Below are 22,286 nucleotides of genomic sequence, written 5' to 3' on the forward strand. Positions count from 1 at the left end.
GCCCACAGAAGGGCCCTAACTGGCAGTGGGATCCTTGCATGCACCCTGATGCCCTAACCCTTTAAGCAACAGTGAGGATCTCCCCACCCGAGTGTGCCCCTAGGCAACTCTCAGCCAGGTAAGTAGAAGCCTTGGAATAGGGAGGCAACACTAGCACTGGGCGGGGCCAGCTGCAGCTGCCACTCACCCAGCCCCATTGTGAGGTGACAGTTGGGGTGTGGCTGGGCGGGGCCTGGTCAGGCAGGCCCTATAGGGACCAGCAGAGGGCCCCTCTCTGGCTGCCAGCAGTGGGTGGTTTATGTGTGGGCTGCTTAAGCCAGGGGGTTCCTTGCAGGCCTCGTTGTCTGTCTCTCCCCTCTTCACAATGCTTGGCCTTCAAATCAACCTCAGCCCGCTGCTGGAGCCGCTTGGCTTCATTAAGGTCCTTGAGTGGGTGAGTCTGGGGTAGGGGGAGCTGGGGGGATGGTTTTACTTAGAGCAGCTGAGCCATAAGGGAGTGAAAGACCAAGAGCCTTCACCTCAGGGCTCCCCATTCCCCTTGTAGGTTTCAAACTCCCCGGCTGGGCTTGTAGGGTAACAGCAGCCTCTTCTGTGGGGTAGGGATGTTGATGAGGCCAAGTGCTTGCGGGTGTGGGCTTGGGCATGGCTTGGTTGGTGAAGGGTCTCCTGGCTCTCCAAGTTAGTAGTTACTCTAAGAACTAGCTAAATCTCTTATTAGCCACTAAAAGTATTTTCACCACAAAGTAACTTCTTAGCTGGTATTTGGGACAGAGCTGTGCCTGCCTCACCAGTTTAAAGACAAACTGGTATAACTGCAGAATATTTGTGCTGCTGGGGTGTCTGTGTGGTGGGTCTTCCTTTTGTAGGGGTGGGGAAGGGGAAACAAGAACTATTGACTAAGATCCCTGTAGTAACTGCTTCCTGTCAGTGGAAGCCTTGGGCCTGTGTTTTTGTTGTTGTTTTGGGCAGTGGAGGTTGGGAGGGGAATGTTAATAAATAATGTTCTAAGCCCAGCTAGTTTTCCACTGACTTGAAGTTGGAGTTGTGGGGGGCTGGTATCTCTGAAGCAGGCCCTGTTTCTCTGGGTAATTGCCATGTGTCTTGCTATTTCACTGATGCAAATTAACAAAGGCAGTGGAAGGTAAAAATAACTCAATTTTAAAAGCAGGCCTCTCTAGGTGTTACAAATGCCTTGGATTATTGAAACTAAAACTAACAACTTGTTTTACTTTTTTGCACTCACCAACTTTAAAGAAAATAAAGAGAGTGAGGAAAAATAAGGACTATTAGTTTTCACTTTGGGGTTAAAGTTAGTTTCATGTTTTTCTTTAGACTTTAGGGGAGTGCTTAAATCCAAACCACCTCTCTTTCAAGTGAAAAGAGAGTAATTCTGGTTAAATGAATGACTGCACTAATTGTAGAAAAATGCTGTGGCAATGACCATACTTGTTTGAATCAGAACGTAGTTACTGGAGCACTATGCACTAACTTTCTTACTTGGGAATGTTGAAATCATTTAATGGGAATGTGAATAAATAGTGTTTTCCCATTTTGGACTGTACTAGATTTCATATAGTCTGAGAGCATTAATATATTGTTTCAATTTCTATAGATTTTTTCCATCTTTGTTTTTGCCAGCTGTGGAGTTTATAAAGGTACAACTACAATTTTAGTTTCTTGTAAAGGTGTTGTGAACAAAACGGTTACAGCTGCTTTTGCTTATCCGTTCAGGTGAGCCTATTCTTTTACTTCCTTGCTGTCATCACCACTGCCCACTAATTTTATTGGGTTCACTTGTTTCCTCCATATTATAGTGGCTATCTACCTTTTTTTTTTTTTTTTTAGTGCATATCTTATTCTAATTCAAACATCCTGCAATGTGTGGTCTGTTTTTGTGAAATCAGGGAACTAACTACTGAAAGCATGTTTGTCTCCATCTCTCTGCAGGTTATGTGGATGGGACGAGATTATATTGCCAAATTGATATATACACCTTCCTGATGACTGTCATGAGCTAACAGCATGTACTTTAGCAGTGCATGAATCATTAGAACTATCTATAGACTTTATTAAAAAAAAAAAGTTATCCTTCATGTTATCTCAATATTAAAGTATTGCTGATTCTTTAAACAGAATTTTAAGGGAATTCTAAAATCTTTAACAGATGCTTTCTATTGAAAAATTCTACTTCCATTGAGAGATCCAATTTAGACTTTTTTCCTTTAGGTATAGCATTTTGCTTAAGTATTGAATAGGAAATCTCACCTGGCATTGTGTGCCCCAGCACCTGATTTCTATATGAATATGGTCAATTAAGCTTGGTAGTTGCCCATAACAAATTGCAGCAAAGACAGAACAATATTTCTGTGGGAATAGGAGAGGGAGACCAAAAAACATGATTGGAATCCCAGCAAGGTTGGGAGACAAATAGGGAAAGAAGAGTGAAGTTTCCTCCTCCTTCCCAGTATCCAGAAGGAGTCCTAATAAACATAGGCCTCGATCCTGTAAACTGCTCGACAGGTATCGAGGGCTGTAGCTGTGCAGAGCAGGCTGTGGGATTGGAGCTTTAGCAGATGCTGATGGCTAGTGAAGGCTAGTATAAAAGATGCAAGGCTCCCTGCCCCAAATCAACATCCAGAGGTGGCATCCCTTTGAGGGGGCACATCTATTGTGCTGTCCATTCAGTAACCCACGAGGGTTGAGTTGAATCCCTCAGTGGAACTGTTGGGGAGCCTAAACACTTGCATTTACCTACAGCTAATGATGTAGCCCCCTGGCTGGCAAGCTCTCCTCTAACTGTTTTAGCTTAGGCTGGCAAACTTAAATTAAGTACAGTTAAATTAGGCTTATATCCAAATCCGAGTGGTTTAAACCTCAACTTTCAGGTTCTGAGTTAGTCTTCATTTGTAACTTATACTACGCTGTTGAATACGTCTTGTGGCAAAATCTAAGTCTTTAAGGTGGGGCAGGGGTGTATAGAGAGAGAATATTATGCAACTTGATTTGCTGGTCAATTTATTCATCTAAAGAATGCCTTATGCAGTGGGAGTGCTGATAGCATTTTATGAGAACAATACCAAGATACTGAGGTTTTCATTTGTGCAACAAAGTCTTGCTATGGAAAATGCACTGTTATTTTTTTTTCCTCCTCCCCCCCCCCCCCCCAGGTTGAATACAGCTGTGTTTAGTGCACCAGATCCAACACGATGCAGTGGCACTTGGACTGACTTTCACCTTGTGGGCAACTTCTCCTCTTCTGCACAGTTCTTTGTTACTTTTGCAGTCTTGGTATTCCTTTACTGTATTGCTGCCCTTGTACTATATGTTGGGTACATGCACCTGTATCAGAACACCAGCAAAATCCCATTGATTGTAAGTAACTAACAGTAAGCTATTTTAGTCTTTTTTGTTTTGTGTTTTTTAAAACCACTGAAAGGAAAAATGATTTCTGCTCAGCACAGACATGTTTAAATAATCATTTAAACTTAAATTGTCAAGTGGTACAGTGTGGAATGGTTTAAAATCACTTGGGTTTATTAAGCATCACTGATTTTTAAAAAAGAATCAAGTTAGTTACTTCTTTGTAAAATTAAGTTGAAAACTGTTGCCACTACAACTGTAGATTAAAATATAAATGAACTAAATTTATAAATGGTATACCATTTACTGGAAGGGGTTCTTTATTAAACGTAACAAAAAATGTAAGTGAAAAGGAAAACCGAAGTTTAAGGCACAGATCCTGCAAACTCTCTAACTGGTGTGTAACTTACTCACATGAATTCTTCTGACTTCAGTGGGGCTGCTCATGCTAAAAGCCAAGTATGTGCATAAATGTTAGATTTAGCCTCATAGTGGCAGAAAATATTACTTCAAAACAAAATAGACTTTTTTATAACTTTTTAGTGCTGCAACTAAATCAATGATGCTACTATGAATTTGGTACAGAAACAGGCAAACACAAAGACTAATGTTTGGTTTGTAAAGATTTGTTTTGGAGGAGGGTGTTTGGTTCGTGGTGGGGTTTTTTGGGGGGCGGGGGGGGAGGGAGGTAGATAAGTTACTTGGATGTCTTGTTTTAACATGCCTAATAACACAGGTTGCACTGACTTCAAACTGCAAATCTGGACAAAGGAGCATAGCCTGGTCAAAGCACTTCAGATTTCTTGACTTGAAGTTCAATATATTGAAAGGAGTTGTTGGCTGCAGACCAACTTTATTGCTTATCAATCTTGTCTATATTTATCACAGTAAGGACATTAGTGTGGCCCTGGACTTGTTTTGTTTCAGTACAGGTAAACACTTTTTAATAAGAGAACTTCTAATTTGAAATTCTAACAACTGGGAGACATGTAAAGAACTTCCACTCTACCTTCTCTTTTCCATTTTACAGTCTTTAAATTGCTAAAGAACTAACATGTAAATAAAAACTTAAGTCAATTTTAGTTTTAAATTTTATTCTCCTCCTCTAACTGAAATTTTCTGACAGTCAGCTGTAATCATGAATAGGCATCAAATACTTTACCAGATTGGGAATCTTACTACAAGTATGGCTCACAGAAAACAGGCTTTCCTCTTGATTGCTCCAGATTAAATGACTGGGAATATAGGACCTTTAATTCTGCAATTGAGTCCACAATGGTGGCTGGCTGGAGACAATGGGACTTTGTGGTTTCCAAAGTTCACATGTACAATCAGATTGCGGAATGAAGGCCAAGTCTGCAGTGTGAAATGAGTGCAATACGTTTGACGCTTACGTTTTAAGTGTGCTTGTGAAGGTCATCTTATCTTTGATCTTTGCAGCGTGGCTATAATCAGACTTTTGGGTTTGGGATCTTGCTGCTTAAAATAGCAAAACTAGTAAAGTAATACTTAATTTAAAGGGTCACAGTCAACTTAGATCTCATTTAAATATGACAATATTTCCCCTACTAGTGTTACTTTTAACACCCAACACTACAGAAAAATTTTGGGCAACTTGACAGCTCTCTGGATATTGTCAATTATGCAGTTTCCTTTGTGCAGGCTTTTTCACACTACAATGAGACATGCTTTTTTTGTTTTGTTTTGTTAAAGGCAGTAAGATTTAGGGGTCAGATATACCACCTAAAACATGGATGTTAAATTAAAATTAGAAATAGTTTTAATTTTTACTACCCAAACTTAAGGCGTCATTTGGACAAATTGGAAACTGTGAGACACAGTGTGTGTCTCCCAGGCCACCAAGTCCTATCTGTAAAGGAAGGCCTTGTGGCTAAGTGCTAAACTAGAAAGAGCTATCGTTAAATGGCAAACCTCCCCAACTACCTCCATATGTGAATGCAATTTTAACAGTATAAAAACACTTCTATAGGTATAGCTTATTCCATTTTGGGAAGTGGGGGGGGGGGGGAAGCTAGATCAGTATAAGGCACCTTTTAAAATCAGTAGCATTGTGCTAGTGCTTAAACCAGTATAACTGCATTACTGTGTTTAAAATAAATAAATAAAAAAATTATACCCCTAATTGACATGCTGTTATAAAATCTTCTAGTGGGTCAGGCCTGGGACTTGGCTTGGAACCCAGATATCAGCTTTTCTGTAGGCTTTCTGTGTGACCTTAGGCAAGACACTTAGTAACACTCTTCCTGCCTCATGGGGATTTTGTGAAGATAGTCACTAATGTATAGAGAATTCTCTGAATAGTTCAGAGTCTACATATTGGACAACTTAAACTGTGGCACTTCAAACATCAGAATGACATTTTTTCAGCTCTGTGTGCCAAGCGATCTAATATTAAAGATATCAGTACTGCGTTCTCAAGCACAAACTGATTCTCCTGAGCCTCTGTGCCAGTTCTGAGTAGGGGTGAACGTTTAGGATAACTTATCACACCAAACTGTACCTAACATTCTGCCCATGTTTTAAATAACTTTTCTGGAGTGCGGGCCTCCAAATTAGAGAGAAGTGGACTCATCCTATCTGGACTGTTGACAAATTGTATAGTTAATTGACTAGATTTAGTTAGTTCATTATGAAATATACTTGAGACACCAAATAACCAGTATCAGTCATTTATTAATGTGGTAGGTACAGGAAAAATGTTGTATACAGCACCAATCTCCCCAAGCAATCCCATGCGGCAATGTTACATTCACCTTATGTAAAAGGTGTGCTCCCCAGGTTGCACATTTCAGCTGGTGGTTTTTGACTCTAAGTTACACACTTCTTTACACGTCACTAAAATCCAACCCATCAGTTTGTTCCAGTTCCCTAACTTGTTTTGTTCCTTATCTTTCTTTTGGATACTAGCATTTCAGGCACTAATCTGTGAAGGTATTTCCTTCCCTAACCTGCACTAAGACACAATGAATGTATCTTGATTTTTTTGTCTGCTTATTCCAAATGCTTGCTTCAGCAAATGCAAGGTGTTAATGGATACTTGGCATAAGTGAACAGGATTATGGTATAGGAAGTTTATGCATTAAGCACCAACATTAAGCACACTCATATGGTGTGGATAATGCATGCTGTATTGTAATATTTTTAGCCAGCATATTTTAGTCAATAGTTGCTAAGTTAGATGCGTGTAGACAGTACTGGTTCTGTAACTTGTATTGTGTTCACAAAGAAAACTAGTATCTGAGACTGCCTAACTAAAATGGCTTAATATGTTTGCACAGCTAAGTCAATAGCTGCAGACCTGAAGAAGAGCTGTTGAGCTCAAAAGTTTCTTTCACCAACAAAGTTGGTCCACTAAAGATATTACCTCACTCACTGTCTAATAGCTACATATGCAATGTTGTATCTTGACTGCAAGCAGGGGCGGCTCCAGTGGACCTCCCGCAGGCGTGCCTGTGGAGAGTCCGCTGGACCCTCTGCAGGTCTGAGCGCCCCCCGTGCTTGGCGTGCTGGGGTCTGGAGCCGCCCCTGACTGCAAGTCTGAAAAGTGGAAAAAATTTAACTGGAAAGTGTTTAATTCTGTTGTGGAAGTGGTAATTGACTGACAGTTATCTTTTGTTACAGGACTTGGTTATTACTGTCATGGTTGCTTTTCTGTGGCTGGTCAGCACTTCAGCCTGGGCTAAGGCACTTACTGATATAAAAATATCCACCGGTCCCAGCATTGTTCAGGAAATTGCATCTTGCAAATTACCAGGATCAACTTGTTTGTTTGCCTCTGTTACCGGCATGGGAACTCTGAATATGTCTGTGGTACGTATGTCAAGACTTATAGCATCCTTACCTTGCTTGTATTGCACCTGAACTTGCAATACACACTTGATGGTATTCTCTGTAGTGCCCGTTTTTAGTTTTACTGAAATTCCATCATGGGTCACCAGTCACGTATGCTTTTCCTCCTAAGGCAAAGCACTCCAAGGCGGATTAAGGTTTCCTAGGGCCCTGGGCCAGAGCAAGTGGGGAGGGGGGCCTCCCTACCCCTTCCACCTGTGATTCCACCCCTATTCAGCACTCATTCCACCCCCTCCACATATGACCTCGCCCATGGCCCCCACCCCTTTGTGCCCATTCCACCCCCAAACTGCAGTCCCAAGACCAGAGAAGCTCTGTCCCCCCTGCTGTGGCCCCAGGCTATGGCAGGTAGTGAGAGCTCCAGTCCTGGGGCTGAAGTGGGGGTCCCTGTTCTGGGGCTTCCCTTGCTCCCCGCCCCAGCTTCTGCTGGGGATGGGAGGGCACTAGGGGCTTTCCCTGCCTCCACACCTGGCCTGGCCACCAGGGAATGGGGTTGGGGGAGCAGGATTGGGAATGTGGGGATTTCCCCACCTGCCTAGGGCTTTGGTGTCCCCCAGGAGGCAGAGGCCCCTGGGCACAGGCAGCGGAGACCTAGTGACTAATCTGGTTAGTGCTTTCAGCAACAAAGTAACAATTGTTTCCTCTTAAACTGTTCTTGGCAAAGCTGCGTAATTTAACTTGCAGAAAGATGGCTTTAAAGGTAATTTGGGAATCTCTCTTCCAGGCACCTTTCTCTTAGCCACTCTCAGCGAGTGCGAAGAAGCCCCCAAGTGGATTTATTTTTTTAAGTTCATGTGTGGTGTCTCCAGTAGGAGTAAACTAGATATTGCCCGACTTCTATATCTAGGTGTCGAACCTGGCCTTTGTAGAAACTGTTACAAACTTCTCCACATACCCCCAAAACAAAGACTTAAGGAAAGCTCTTTTTAGGGCCTGGGAATTGCACAGTATTCTTGTGGTGATGGATAACAAGCTTCTCTCCCTTTATTAAAGTATAAGGAGTGTGACCAGGAGTACATTGTATGAAACGGTAAGAATCTGGGTTCAAAAGGATCTTGCACTTGCTCACTAGGCCAGTGGAGATCTGGTATGCATTAAGGGATTAAGCATGTGCAGTTTCCATTCACTGAATGGAGGAACTGCATAACTCCTTGCATATTGGTGACAGTGGTCCTACATCTCTATAATGAGCATCCTCATTAGCCATTACACTCACTGCTAACTCATGGAGCAATCAGCCTACTAATGAGTAGATTCCTGTGGAAAGAGGATCAATTAACTTAATATTTAAAACACTTTGCAGGTTTAAATCTCTAAAGGAGTGTTGCAAGCAAACAGTTTGCTTGCAACACGTTTCAAATTCGTGCTCCACAAGAGTTTAATACTATTACTATACATAATCTTTTTTTTAACCTCCCCAGGTTTTTGGATTACTTAACATGATTCTGTGGGGAGGAAATGTTTGGTTCGTATACAAGGAGACCAGCTTGCATAACCCATCAAACTCAACTCCCCAAAGCTCAGGCATCTATCCACCAACAGGAATATAATTATTAAGCTGCTGATGATACTTCGTAAAGAGCATCCATTTTTGCATCCTACTGCCAACAACTTGGAGTCACTGCAATTTATTTTTGTAGTAACAAATAGTTTAAACAAATTAGTGGGTAAACTTCTGCTTTGTACTTAAAGCATGTCTCACATAGAAATATGGATGTAAATTTTCAAGTGTCTTACAGTGAAATATATTATGACTCTAAAATGAGTGCAGTTTCTTCATTTAAAAATAACAAATTGTTCAGACCCTCCTAAGTATCTTGGCAAATACTCCCCCCCACCCCCTCCCCACACCCCTACCTTTTCAGGAAATGGTTCTAGTTAACATTAGTGGGAAGAAACTGATTTGGATTCTGGATTGTGACTGACTGATTTCACAATTGAAAAGACTTAGCTTAGGATTTTTGGAATTCCAATATTAAATTCCTCATTCAGAGGTTACATACTAATAACTTTGCACAGATAAGCTTTCTAAACAAATTTAGTCATATCTGGTAGCATGATTCTGGTATCATTCTGTAATTTTCTTGTAGATTGTTGGGGAGGAGGAATCTAGTATAGACACTTAAGTGTCTATCTGTAAGTACAACATTAGACACACGTTGGGTGTTTACATATTCACTGTAACTACTTCATAATTTGGGACAATCTCCAAAAACACTTAGTAAAGCTGCAAATCAAACTTCTGTGGCATAATTTAAGAACAGAATTGTTAAGATATTAGGTTGGGTGGGGGTGTTTAAGTGCATCTGAGCTACAAAGCATTGTTGTAAGTTTGAGAGATACTGTAGACACTAAAGCTCACCCTATCAGTAAACGTATTGTTTTTGATTCATGGAAATGAGTCCAAGCAGAACAACGGGAGGTGCATAGGACTGTTATCTACCTAGTGACACAACAGCCGGAGATGTCTGCCTTAATATGTACAGGTCTTAGTTACACTTGTTTAATAATCAAATCTTGATCCTGGTAAATAGACAATCTTCTCATGAGAGATGTATGTATTCAGACACATCTGACTTACTGTTACTTCATTTATTTCTCCATGTGAATTGTCCAACAAAGTCGTCTGTCATGGTTTCTGCGAACTTAATAGATATTTAAACAGTTAGTGGGGCTATACACTCCAAACAGCAAATATTTCTATAAGCTTTCTTCCTTTTAAAGCCAGGACAGGTTTAATAGTACGTACATCTGTTGATCTTCAGTGTCTTGCCTAAATTGTCTCTTTCCATCTGTAAAGACTTTAAAACAAACAAAAAAAGTTTACTGTTGCAAGAACAGTCTCTCTAATAAACATGGATTGCTGTAACTTAGTCTATGTACTCTTTTTTTTTTTCTTACTTGCTTCTGTGAGCAGACTTCCCTCACAATTCTACCTCTAGCTCTGTATAGGAGGAAGCTGCCTGATGGAATGTAGCAGTAAGAGCAGAACGTTGGCCAATGCAGGATAGGGTAGCGTGGTTGGATGGAGAGAGCTAAGTGGTAGACTTTGTATCCTTAATGTTCTTTTAAGCTAATGCTATTTTATATATTACACACACAACTCTGCTAATGAAAGTTTCTTGCCTAAATCATAAGGCAGCAAGTGTCAAACTAAAGTATAGGTAGTGCTCAGTTCATGCTATAAAAATGCCCTGTGCAGTCTGAAAATCATATGGAAAAAAGTGTCCTAAAATGCCCCTCCCCTCTCTTCATGAGCCTATATACACTTTGCCCCACACACATGCATAATCTATTCAGCCCTCATCCTCTCTCTCCGAGGAACCTGAGCTACTACATGGGCCCTGCAAAGCAGTGGGGATTTGGGGCAAAAATCAGTACTTGGGCCTGCTAGTGAAGGCAGGGGGCTGGACTCGATGACCTTTCGAGGTCCCTTCCAGTTCTAGGAGATAGATCTATCTCCTATTATTATTATTACTGGCTCTGGTAAGTTTACATGAGTGGAATTTATTTCTTAGTGAGCACTGAGAGCAGGGGTCCGTTAGCTGCACACACTAGCACATTGTTTGTAATACTGCTGCACCTACAGACAGTTTGAAGTCACCAGGACCCACCCATTTCAGACTTCACAGGTTAAAAGCCATGCTTTCACTTTCACCTGGAGGCCAGGACAGATGGTGGGGAATAAAGTGGACAAACTACTGTCTGCTTCAGCTGGAGTTTGCGGATGGGCTTGAACAACAGTCCTGCATGGCACAGTAATCCCATGCAGAGGTGATGGATCATTATGCTAAGGTTTAGGTCCAAAAGTTACAACCATCTAGTTCGGTACACATAATAAAAGGTCACCTTGGTCACTACCACTGTTACCTGGCCATTGCCATTGTGGTGATATATAAATACATGGCAAATTTATGTGAAAATGTGTATATTACAGCATACTCTTGGATGCTTATATAGTGTTAGGTACAGCTTGGAGTATCTTTACTGGAATTAAAAGCTCACAGCCAAATATTTGATTATAAATATAATGGGACAATAGTTTCAGTGCTCTAACTTCAGGAGGCCCCAAGAGCTCCTTGGAGGTACGATTTCTGTGCTGTTGGGCTTCTCCTTCCTCATCTCACCCCTTCCACAACTTAATTTTCCATGTCCAATACTAAATCTAGCGCCAGCTCCATTCTCCCCAAGCCTGGTTCCATTCCCGATCATTATTCACTCTTTGATATTTCACAGATGATAGTCCTACCTAAACCATTTTATATATAGGAGAATGTGAATGAAAGCTTGGGCAGAGCATAAAGGAAATCATTTTAGCAACACAGTTGTGGCTCTTTGATTCACTAAAAGAAAGCTATTCAATGGTCATAGTTATTTTCCTGAATACAACTATTTATTGGCTGCAGAAAACCCTAGGCAGACACTTCTCTAAATCAAACTGGGCCACGTTTGAAGTAATCAAGCACTCCTACAGTCAAGTAACCTAAGCCAAAGGAGAACGAGTCCTGTGGCACCTTATAGACTAACAGATGTATTAGAGCATGAGCTTTCGTGGGGGAATACCCACTTGGTCGGATGCTTGACTTTTCAACAGTTATTATTCATTCAGGTTCACTGCCAAAGTTCAGTTCTATCACCACCTTTTCTATATATACCCATTAAATGTTTGCAGGTTAAATATCCTTTTTCAACTTTAACCCAAGATCTCTATTTTTATATATTTATATTTTAAAATCTCCCTTAACAAAGCCTAACACCAATGGAAAAGTTGTCATGAATTTACCTTAAAAAGATTCCAAGGGGAACTTTTTAAAAACAAACATTCCCCTGACATCTTTACACCTTAAGCAGTGCAGTAGTCTGCTGGTAAATGAGAATTTACTTCCATATTTTTTGGTTAAACTGATAGATATGCACAAAGGAAACAAAGTATAAACAGTGAAAAGTGAAGTCAAATTTTTAAATTCATTGTTTTTACCCCAACTGTGTCCCTGTAAATTTAATCCTCAACATTTACCCAGCAAGGCCCCAAACCTGCAAACACTTATACGTGTGCTTAACTTGACCATAGTGAATAGTCCTGTTGAAATCAATGTTCACGATAATGCTAATCAGCATGATTACAGGACTGGTCACAAGGAAGTAGGATTTATTAAATTAGTGCATGCAGCATTGGCATTTTGGAAATAACCTGCAGGTGGAATTAAGCTGAGTGTTGTCCAGTGTTGATTCTTTCACTGAGGAAATATGGGAAAGAAACTTGCTGTACCTCTGTTTTAAAATGCTTCCCTAAAGAGTCACTACTGTTGTTTATTGTCAGTAGCACCCACCATTAGGTTAGCACTTTTCAAATATAAGGGAAGGCATGTTCTAAAGAGTTTGCATGCTGAAAGATGGACAGACAAAAAAGTAGAGGAAAAGGTTTAAATTATTTATTTTTTGTAAAATAAATAGATTTTCACTAAGTGCCCACAACCTAGCCTTAATTAGTGGGTTGTGACAAAGTGAAATATTGTTCTTTGGCCTCAAACATTAACTGCTAAATACAAATGCACATTGTCAAGGAATCCCAGGCACCAAGTAATTCAACTGCCTAAGTTGCTTATTTTATTTTTAAGAAAACCAGTTCATTTTTAAACTAATTACTTCAGGACACAAGAAGTTTTATACAACTAAATGTCAATAGGTCGCAGCTCTCACAGATTTTGACTCTGGGCTGTAATGAAGTCTGCTCAGTGTGACATTTATTCCAGGGTAAATAAGACAAGTTTTAACAGAGGCTCTTATGTAACAGGGGTAAGTGGATCTGAGTCACTCTCTCCTTCCTAGAATAAACATCAGCTGCTTAGCTTTCAATGGCTTTCTCTTCCCCTTGCAGAGGGGAGTGGCTGAGGCACAATGCTGCTTGCACTGGCCTCTCTGGTGGAGTCCTGCAAATTGAGGAGGAAGAATTCAAGGCATCATGCCACAGTAGCAGTGAGCCTCTGGAGGGTTGCTGGATGGAAAAGGAGCTGCCCTCATTGGCCCAGGAAGCTCACAGGTGGTGGGAAGCCAGTCCTTGTCATTTTGCCTTTGAAGTTACATCACCTTTGTGCTGGCAGCTGTGAAATGTTTGTGTGTCTTGTTTACGCACTTGTAAAAAGGACCCTCCACTGGCTGAATAGCTTTTTTTCTGACTGCACAAGAAGCACTGGAACTAACAGGAAATGTATAGAGGGCCTGATTGTATCATTCTGACAGAACAAAAGAGCTGGAAAGCTGCCAGATCTCTCTAGGTGAGATTCTCTCAGCATAGGGTATCTCCAGCCGGCAGCAATTTCTCCAGCATCTGTCAGGGTAGGGAGGCTTCTCTTTTAAAAAAACAAACAAACAAACAAGGAGTCTGGTGGCACCTTAAAGACTAACAGATTTATTTGGGCATAAGCTTTCGTGAGTAAAAAACCCACTTCTTCAGATGCATGGAGTGAAAATTACAGATGCGGGCATTATATAATGACACATGAAGAGAAGGGAGTTACCTTTTTTTTTTTTTTTTTTTTTTTTTTGGTCAGGAGTGTGAAAATCCTCTTGCTCATCACTTCTGTTCCAGCTTCCTCTAGTGAATCATCATATTAGGGAATTAATGCTTATTAAGCACCTTTAAAAGAGTGAAACAGAAGATCTGAGGTATGAAAACACTTTGGAAGAAAGGGAGATTGGGATGACAATTGTAGAGGGGAAAAAAAGAAACTCCATGGTCATTCATTAAAGATCTGGGAAAGGATGGATAGTCTTATGAATGGTATCACCTGTTTAGGAAAGGGAGCCGTCTGTGGTTTAGAATGTTCATACTATTGATCTGAGAGCTGGGCCTGTCCCAAAATGATTAAAAATTCATCTGTGCTACTAATGGATTCCCAGAAAAGATCCCTGGGCCTGCTTCAGTTGTGGGGCCAGTAAATCCTGTGTCTGTAAATTGCTGGCTAAGATTTTTGCCACCATGCTGCAGGCAGTGTTGCAACAGCTTGGCCAAGGAGATTTGGCAAGGTCAAGTTACCAGTTGCCATTTCAAGGAAGTTCCTGAATGGAATCCAATGGGATAACTGTGGAGCGGCTCCCAGCATTAGTCAGACCCCTCAACTCAGATATATAGCAGGAAATTCCAAAACACCCAGCAAAGGGCTTGTGTTAATAGCAGTTATTTATTTAGACCTATTCTGAGTGGTGTTTCATGACATAGTGGTAAAATCATCTGAGCTTGGTCTACACATGCACTTCTACTGTTACTACTACCAGTGAAGTTGCAGTGGTGGGAGATTTCCTAAGAAAGGCTAGTGTAGATACAGCTGGGGAGGCACTGTACATGCTCATCTCCTAATGCCTTGCTCGTGTTGGAGATTGTGACTCGTCTCCTGGATGGGAAACCCTGAGAGGGTGCAACCTCTTTCTCGCCTGCCCCTAGACTCAATCAGGCTTCTGCTGCCAGGGAACTCAGCCTTGCTGCGCTGCACTACACTGCCTGTGGGTGCACAGTGACCCAGGATTTGGCGCCTGACCCAGCAGCAGAATCCTGCGAAACTGAAAAGAGAATATATCCCTTGGGGAGGTATTAAGAGAAATCACTGCTGCCTCCACTAATGAGTGAGTCTAAGCAAAGCTGTTATTTCCCAGTTAGGCATTCTGCTATTCCACTGAGTTTATTCTCTACTTCATTTCTTGTGTCAATATTTAGTCTGAGTTCATTTCTAGCAGTTTTGCATGGCCCTGTATAACCTAAAACAGATTAGTTATTGCCACATGTAAGGACAGTCCTTAGTATTAATCATTGTTAAATATTAACCTGAATCATGACAATGATTCAGGAAAACGTTTACACAGGAGCATTGTGTCCTCATTGTTAGGTGTTCTGTTGTGGAGGCGGTGTGCAGGTTCCTTCAAGTCTCAAAACCAACACTAGGGAATAGGTGACACCTTTCTTCAAGTATGTTTCAATGTCATTGGTAAAGTATACACACACACACGTATGTGTTCCAATGGTTATAACAGGAAACTAGGAGTCAAGACTTCTGAGTTCTATTCTGAAATAGCAAGTTTCTTTCAGTTCATTGGATGGGGTGCAAGTTCCAAAGGGTTTGCCAGAACTCATGAGGGCTCTTCCTACCCAGAAGTTTTGCTATACATCACAGGTTTCGTTATGAAATCCATCCAGAGCCAGAAAACACTGCTTTAAAACCTTTGTGCTCATCTGGGGACAACAAAAGGCTTTGTTTTTAATTTCAACAACAGGATTATGGAACCCAAAAGAGTTGTACACTAAACTTGGCTAGTTGCATTTCCATTTCAAACCCCAAATTAGAAGAGCATCGCATGGGCTGCAGTTTTTTGAAAGAGTCCTCCAGTCAGGGCCTCTGACCCCTTTTAAGACTGCTCTGATGTGTAACAAAGAGGGATCTCCTGCTGCAAGAGAGAAACAAAATCAGTACATTCCAGAAGAACCCATTTTCTGTAGAAAGGGGGCATCACACACATCCCCAGGTACAGGAGGCTTGGGTAGAAATGGGCCGAGACAGAGCCTGATTCACTGTTCCCCTGCACCTGGTGTGGTCACCTGGGTCTAAATCAGAACAGCAAAATTGTACTCTCTCTGTGTACTGGTGTAGATGACTGCACAAGGAACAGGGCAACCGCCAATTGCTTTTGCAACTTTTATGGCTCGTGTTGATTACATTGCACACGGTCTCTGTATCTGCCAGGATAAATGGCTTCTCTTCTTTTTTTATATTATAGTTTGCATCTGTAAGATTCTAAAAATTCCCTATATAGTTGCTGGTGCTTTTTGTTATGACCAAGGAAGATCTGCGGGATCGTTGTAAGCCACCACTCATCCCCCCACAGCTTCAAAAGCAGAACATTTCCTTCTGTTGTAGATCAGTGGAAACCACTCATACGTTGCTTTGTTGAGCAGATGCACCAGGCTGCATAAAGATGATTTTGTCATTAAATATTAAGTGCCAGATCCTCAGCTAGTGTCAATTGGCATGGCTCCACTGATGGATTGATGCCTGCTGAAAATCTGGCCTTAAATATTCTAGTGCTAGCAAAGCATGAAACTGGGAAAGCAGTAAAGGAAACATACCAAGTAGTTGGAAAAAACCCATATTGTCTGATGCTGTGCAGTGTCTCCTTTGTCTATAAGCTTGCTTTGAATAAGAGTGTTTCATCAGGAACATCCTTATTAGACCAGACATTCTGGTTTAGCTCCATCAGAAGAAATATTATGCATGGAACTCCCTGCCTGAGCAAATCTGATAGGCCCCTGACTATTGGATTTGTGCAAATCTGATAGGCAGCTTAGTTATCTGAGCTGTACAAAAAGATGCTGTTATGACTTCAAATTAAAATGGTCATGTTCTTGCACAAACATCTATTATAATGTTGTACAACAGCAGCTACAGAGTTCAGAAGGACCAGCGTTGGCTTAGGAAATTGCACAGATATGAAGTAGTTAATAGTCTCACTGGACTAAGACATATTTTGCATCATGAAAACAGCATGTTATTAAACTGCACGTTTCACTTTAACGCATATCAAACTAGATAAGGGGAAGAATTCCCTGAAAGAAAACGTAAAGTTCTGAGAAGAGATAAGGAAGTAATACACTAATAATGGATTCAATGCAGACCCACAGAGATGAGCCCCTTTGAACTCTGGAAAAGTTCAGGTCTGAACTCCTGATTATGTTTCCAGTAGTGTCCACAGTGCGATAGGTACTTTCAAGACACATCTAACCACAGTGGGGAGCAAAGTATCCTCCTCCTATTAATTGATCTGGTGTTTGAATAGCCCGTAGCACAATGGGGGTCATTGTCCATGACTGAGGCACCTTGGCATTATGATAATACAAATAATAACAATAACTCCTGAGAGGAACTCCTATAAGTGCAGGAGATCATTGCTGTTGATGCCCACCAACACATGATCCTTATTTACCTAATAAGGAAGAGGCAGGTATGAGCCAATAGTACAGTTTTGTGCATTTAATCTGAATTTTTAAAATGTATAACTTCCCTGCAGCTGTCTGCTTTCTAGCATGTGGGCTAATTACCTCCTCAGCTGTAGGTAGTTGCAGGGCCTCTGCAAACAGAGTGGATTCTGTGGCTTTTTTCTTCCATAGACCTTGAACCAAATGCAACGGTGTCCCCCACCATGTGCAGATATTTACAGTGATTGTAAAGTGGCTGCAGTATGTTACCAAAGCAGAATGGCAGCGTTTACAGCCACATTTCATCAGCGTAAACGACTGTGTGAGGTACAGCGCTATGGAAAATCAAGCCCCTTGTCTGTAATATGGCTGACATCATGTGTAATGCTCTACTGCTACAGAGAGTTAAAAGATACATAATCTGCTAGGCAACAAGGTAAGACTCTGCAGAATTAATTAAGATTGAGTTCTTGCTGAAGGATGTGGAGCTGCTTTCCTATTTTGCTGAGTGGATAAGTTTATACTGTTAGTTGTGGAGAGAAACTGGAATGCCCCAGTATTGTTATTCCCTTTCCTGATTCAACAATAGTGCATGATCCTCCCACAATCAAGTGATGTCGCTATTAATTCAGCCCAGGCTGTGTGGGAAATCTCTGAGCATATCTGCCTTTGCTCCAGCTTGTTTCTGGCACTGTATGGATGAGTGCCCACCCACATGTGCAGATATTCCTATATCTATATTAATGTAGTGAGACTCCCTTTCAGTGCTCTTATTTCTCTCTCTCTCTCACTCACACACACACAATTATATCTATCACGTCAGATGAAATCTTATTTCTTAACAAAGATTTATTAATACAGTGTAAGCTGCTGCCAGGTTTCTTCTCCTCTGGAACTAAGGATGTTGTCAAGTGGCTAAATTTACCCAGCAAAGCTAAGAGTTGCTGCTGAAGGTAAAACTGTATTTCCATACATTAGGGTGGCATTGAAACAATTTTAAATTCTGAGAAGCTGATTCACTGCAGCAGTGGCCATGCACCTTGTGCACTCACACCAGTGCAAATCAAGTGTAAAACGCACTCATTCAGATTTGGTAACATTTTACACATACTTTGCACTAGTGTAAGTGGCTGCACAAGGTTGCAGGGCAATAGTGAATTAGGCCCTAAATCACTGTGTCCCCACATTCCTGGAATAAGAACAAGAGCTGCCTGGCAAGGTGACTTAGGGCTTGATCCAAAGCCCTTAATGGAAAGACTCCCATTACCTTCAGTGAACTCGGGATCTGGACATAGATCATCCGAGTAAGGATTTTTATTTACCAGAATTTTAATTAACTAATTCTATGTAAAATGTCTGAGAAACTGATGGCCCTTTAAGAGGGTTACTGTGCACTTTGTTCCCCTTGCAGTGCCACAAACTGAAGTCAAGTGATGGGGATATGGGCTTTTCTCCATGCATGCTGGAAGGATGATGTTTATTGTATTAGATTTTGAAGTGTGTAATATTTGACTATTCCTAAACAAAAGGGGTCAATATTAAAAGACAGGAAAGATGTACAGTCTGTAGGAAGAAGGAATGCGTAGTAAGGTTAGATCTTATGGTGACTAGCGCTCTAGAAATATCACAGACAGCTAAGGTCTGGGTCTCAACTATCTTTATCTTGCTTAGGTTATGTCTACACTAGACCTTTTGTCAGTTTTCTTCCTGCGGTGGGGAAAACACCACAGCAGCCCAAAACTGTAGCATTTAATTTCAGAAAGGGGGACTACACAAAAATGAGGAAGTTAGTTAAACAGACATTAAAAGGTACAGCGCCAAAAGTGAAATCTCTGCAAGCCACATGGAAACTTTTTAAAGACACCATAATAAAGGCTCAACTTAAATGTATACCCCAAATTAAAAAACATAGTAAGAATAAAAAAAATGCCACTGCGGCTAAACAACAAAGTAAAAGAAGCAGTGAGAGGCAAAAAGGCATCCTTTAAAAAGTGGAAGTTAAATCCTAGTGAGGAAAACAGAAAGGAGCATAAACTCTGGCAAATGAAGTGCAAAAATATAATTAGGAAGGCCAAAAAAGAATTTGAAGAACAGCTAGACAAAGACTCAAAAAGTAATAGCAAAAATTTTAAGTATATCAGAAGCAGAAAGCCTGCTAAACAACCCGTGGGGCCACTGGATGATTGAGATGCTAAAGGAGCACTCAAGGATGATAAGGCCATTGTGGAGAAACTAAATGAATTGTTTGCATTGGTCTTCCTGGCTGACTGTGTGTGTGTGTGTGTGTGTGTGTGTGTGTGTGTGTGTGTGTGTGTATATATATATATATATATATATATATGTGCACACCTATCTCATAGAGCTGGAAGGGATCCTGACAGGTCATCAAGTCCAGCCCCCTGCCTTCACTAGCAGGATCAAGTACTGATTTTGCCCCAGATTGCTAAGTAGCTCCCTCAAGGAGGGCACTCACAACCCTGGCTTCAGCAGACAAATGCTCCAACCACTGAGCTATCCCTTCTCTGCAAGGCTGTGAGGGAGATTCTCAAACCTGAGCCATACTTTTTAGGTGACAAATCTGAGGAAAGGTCCCAGATTGAGGTGTCATTAGAGGAGGTTTTGGAACAAATTGATAAATTAAACAGCAATAAGTCACCAGGACTAGATGGTATTCACCCAAGAGTTCTGAAGGAACTCAAATATGAAATTGAAGCACTACTAACTGTTGTCAGTAACCTATCATTTAAATCAGCTTCTGTACCACATGACTGGAGGATAGCTAATGTGACACCAATTTTTATAAAGGGCTCCAGAGGTGATACCAGCAATTACAGACACCGGTAAACCTGACTTGAGTATCAGGCAAATTGTTCTTGACTATAGTTTCAACCAAAATTGTCAGACGCATGGATGAACATAATTTGTTGGGGAAGAGTCAACATGTTTTTTGTAAAGGGAAATCATGCCTCACCAATCTGCTAGAATTCTTTGAGGGGGTCAACAAGCATGTGGACGAGGGGAATCCAGTGGATATAGTGTAATTAGACTTTCAGAAAGTCTTTGACAAGGTCCCTCACCAAAGGCTCTTAAGCAAAGTAAGCTGTCATGGGATAAGAGGGAAGGTTCTCTCATGGATTGGTAACTGGTTAAAAGATAGGAAAGGGTAGGAATAAATGGTCAGTTTTCAGAATGGAGAGAGTTAAATTGTGGTGTCCCCCCAAGGGTCTGTACTGGGCCCAGTCCTATTCAACATATTCATAACTACTCAAGATAGTTAAGTCCCAGGCAGACTGCAAAGAGCTACAAAAGGATCTTTCAAAACTAGGTGACTGGCCAACAAAATGGCAGATGAAATTCAATGTTGATTAATGCACATTGGAAAACATCCCAACTATTCATATAAAATGATGAGGTCTAAATTAGCTGTTACCACTCGAGAGAGAGAGATCTTGAAGTCATAATGGATAGTTCTCTGAAAACTTCCACTCAATGTGCAGCAGCAGTCAAAAAAGCGAACACAATGGGGAGGCTAGCAGGGGGAGGGATAGCTCAGTGGTTTGAGCATTGGCCTGCTAAACCCAGGGTTGTGAGCTCAATCCTTGAGGGGGCCACTTAGGGATCTGGGGCAAAAATTGGTCCTGCTAGTGAAGGCAGGGGGCTAGACTCAATGACCTTTCAAGGTCCCTTCCAGTTCTAGGAGATTGGTATATCTCCCTTTATTACCTTAATGTTGGGAATCATTAAGAAAGGGATAGCTAATAAGACTGAAAATATCATGTTGCCTCCATATAAATCCAAGGTATGTCCACATCTTGAATACTGAATGCACATGTGGTCACCACATCTCAAAAAAGATATATTGGAATTGGAAAAGGTTCAGAAAAGGGCAACAAAAATAACATTGGGGTAAGGAACGGCTTCCGTATGAGGAGAGATTAATAAGACTGGGACTTTTCAGTTTGGAAAAGAGATGACTAAGGGGGGATATGATAGAGGTCTGTAAAATCATGACTGGTGTGGAGAAAGTAAATAAGGAAGTGTTATTTACTCATAACACAAGAACCAGGGGTCACCAAATGAAATTAATAGGCAACAGGTTTAAAACAAACAAAAGGAAGTATTTCTTCACACAACACACAGTCAACCTGTGGAACTCTTTGCCAGAGAATGTTGTAAAAGCCAAGACTATAATAGGGTTAAAAAAAGAACTAGATAAATTAACTGAGGCTGGGAATGAGTGACAGGGAATGGATCACTTCATGATTACCTGTTGTGTTCATTCCTTCTGGGGCACCTGGCATTGGCAACAGTCAGAAGACAGGATACTGGGCTAGATGGACCTTTGGTCTGACCCAGTATGGCCGTTCTTATGTAAAAGTTTTGTCAGTCCCTCTCCCGCCTACATAGCTACCGCCACTCCTTGGTTTAATTATGCCAACAGGAGAGCTCTCTCCTATCAGCACAGAGTGGCTACACGGGAGACCTTACAGCGGTGCAGCTGCAGCAGTACAGCTGTGCCGCTGTTAGATCTGTCATGTAGACTGTGACGTTGTGGTCTATATGATTTTATAAAAATATGCTAACGAGTGTGAATATAATGTAACTGGAATATGCTTTATGCAAAAGGTCTCTTGTAAGGTGTTATTACAAAACTTAGAATCTACTGAGTGCGGTCATCCTATTTGTATGTATGTATCATTCTTGTATCTGAAACTAGAAATATTAAATATAACTCTGAGGGCCTATTGTAATTATGCAAAGTGTGGGCCATTAATGGTGGTTTGGAATTTTGATGGCTCCCATTAACCAGGACAATTGACTGTAGATGACTCTGATTACTTGTAAGTATTGCTGTATACCTGTATGGCAAGTGAGTTTGGCTACACTTGAAAGTTGCAGCGCTGGGAGTTACAGCGCTGGTCGTGCAGCTGTGTAGGGACAGCGCTGGTGTGTGGCCACACTCACAGCTACCAGCGCTGGTGTGTGGCCACATTTGCAGCGCTGTTGGGAGTGATGCATTATGGGCAGCTATCCCAGCGTTCAAGTGGCAGCAACGTACTTTTCAAAAGAGGGGGGTAGGGGGTGGTGTAGTGTG

General features: G+C 41.3%; 1 protein-coding gene across 2 annotated transcripts; it reads left to right on the plus strand.

Annotated features, from left to right (window-relative positions):
• Positions 1 to 293: 293 nt before the first annotated feature.
• Positions 294 to 10,099, plus strand: SYPL1 (synaptophysin like 1). 2 transcript variants are annotated; one of them, XM_039491937.1, is made up of 5 exons: positions 294 to 433; positions 1,613 to 1,655; positions 3,168 to 3,372; positions 7,003 to 7,191; positions 8,652 to 10,099. In XM_039491937.1, the coding sequence occupies exons 3-5, from the start codon at positions 3,334 to 3,336 to the stop codon at positions 8,778 to 8,780; spliced, it is 357 nt and encodes a 118-aa protein (XP_039347871.1). In that variant the 5' UTR covers positions 294 to 433; positions 1,613 to 1,655; positions 3,168 to 3,333; the 3' UTR covers positions 8,781 to 10,099. The 2 variants fall into 2 exon arrangements, with proteins under 2 accessions (XP_039347871.1, XP_039347785.1); XM_039491851.1 differs by having other exon boundaries at positions 300 to 433; positions 1,613 to 1,731.
• Positions 10,100 to 22,286: the final 12,187 nt, after the last annotated feature.

This window comes from Mauremys reevesii, linkage group 1 (assembly GCF_016161935.1).
Source record: "Mauremys reevesii isolate NIE-2019 linkage group 1, ASM1616193v1, whole genome shotgun sequence".
In the NCBI taxonomy this organism is placed as follows: Eukaryota; Metazoa; Chordata; order Testudines; family Geoemydidae; genus Mauremys; species Mauremys reevesii.

Excerpts from the sequence above, each read along its gene's own strand:
- SYPL1 (XM_039491851.1), top strand. The coding sequence starts at position 365 with ATGCTTGGCCTTCAAATCAACCTCAGCCCGCTGCTGGAGCCGCTTGGC. Across the intron at positions 3,373-7,002 it reads CCAGCAAAATCCCATTGATT|GACTTGGTTATTACTGTCAT; the intron begins GTAAGTAACTAA and ends CTTTTGTTACAG. Across the intron at positions 7,192-8,651 it reads GAACTCTGAATATGTCTGTG|GTTTTTGGATTACTTAACAT; the intron begins GTACGTATGTCA and ends TAACCTCCCCAG.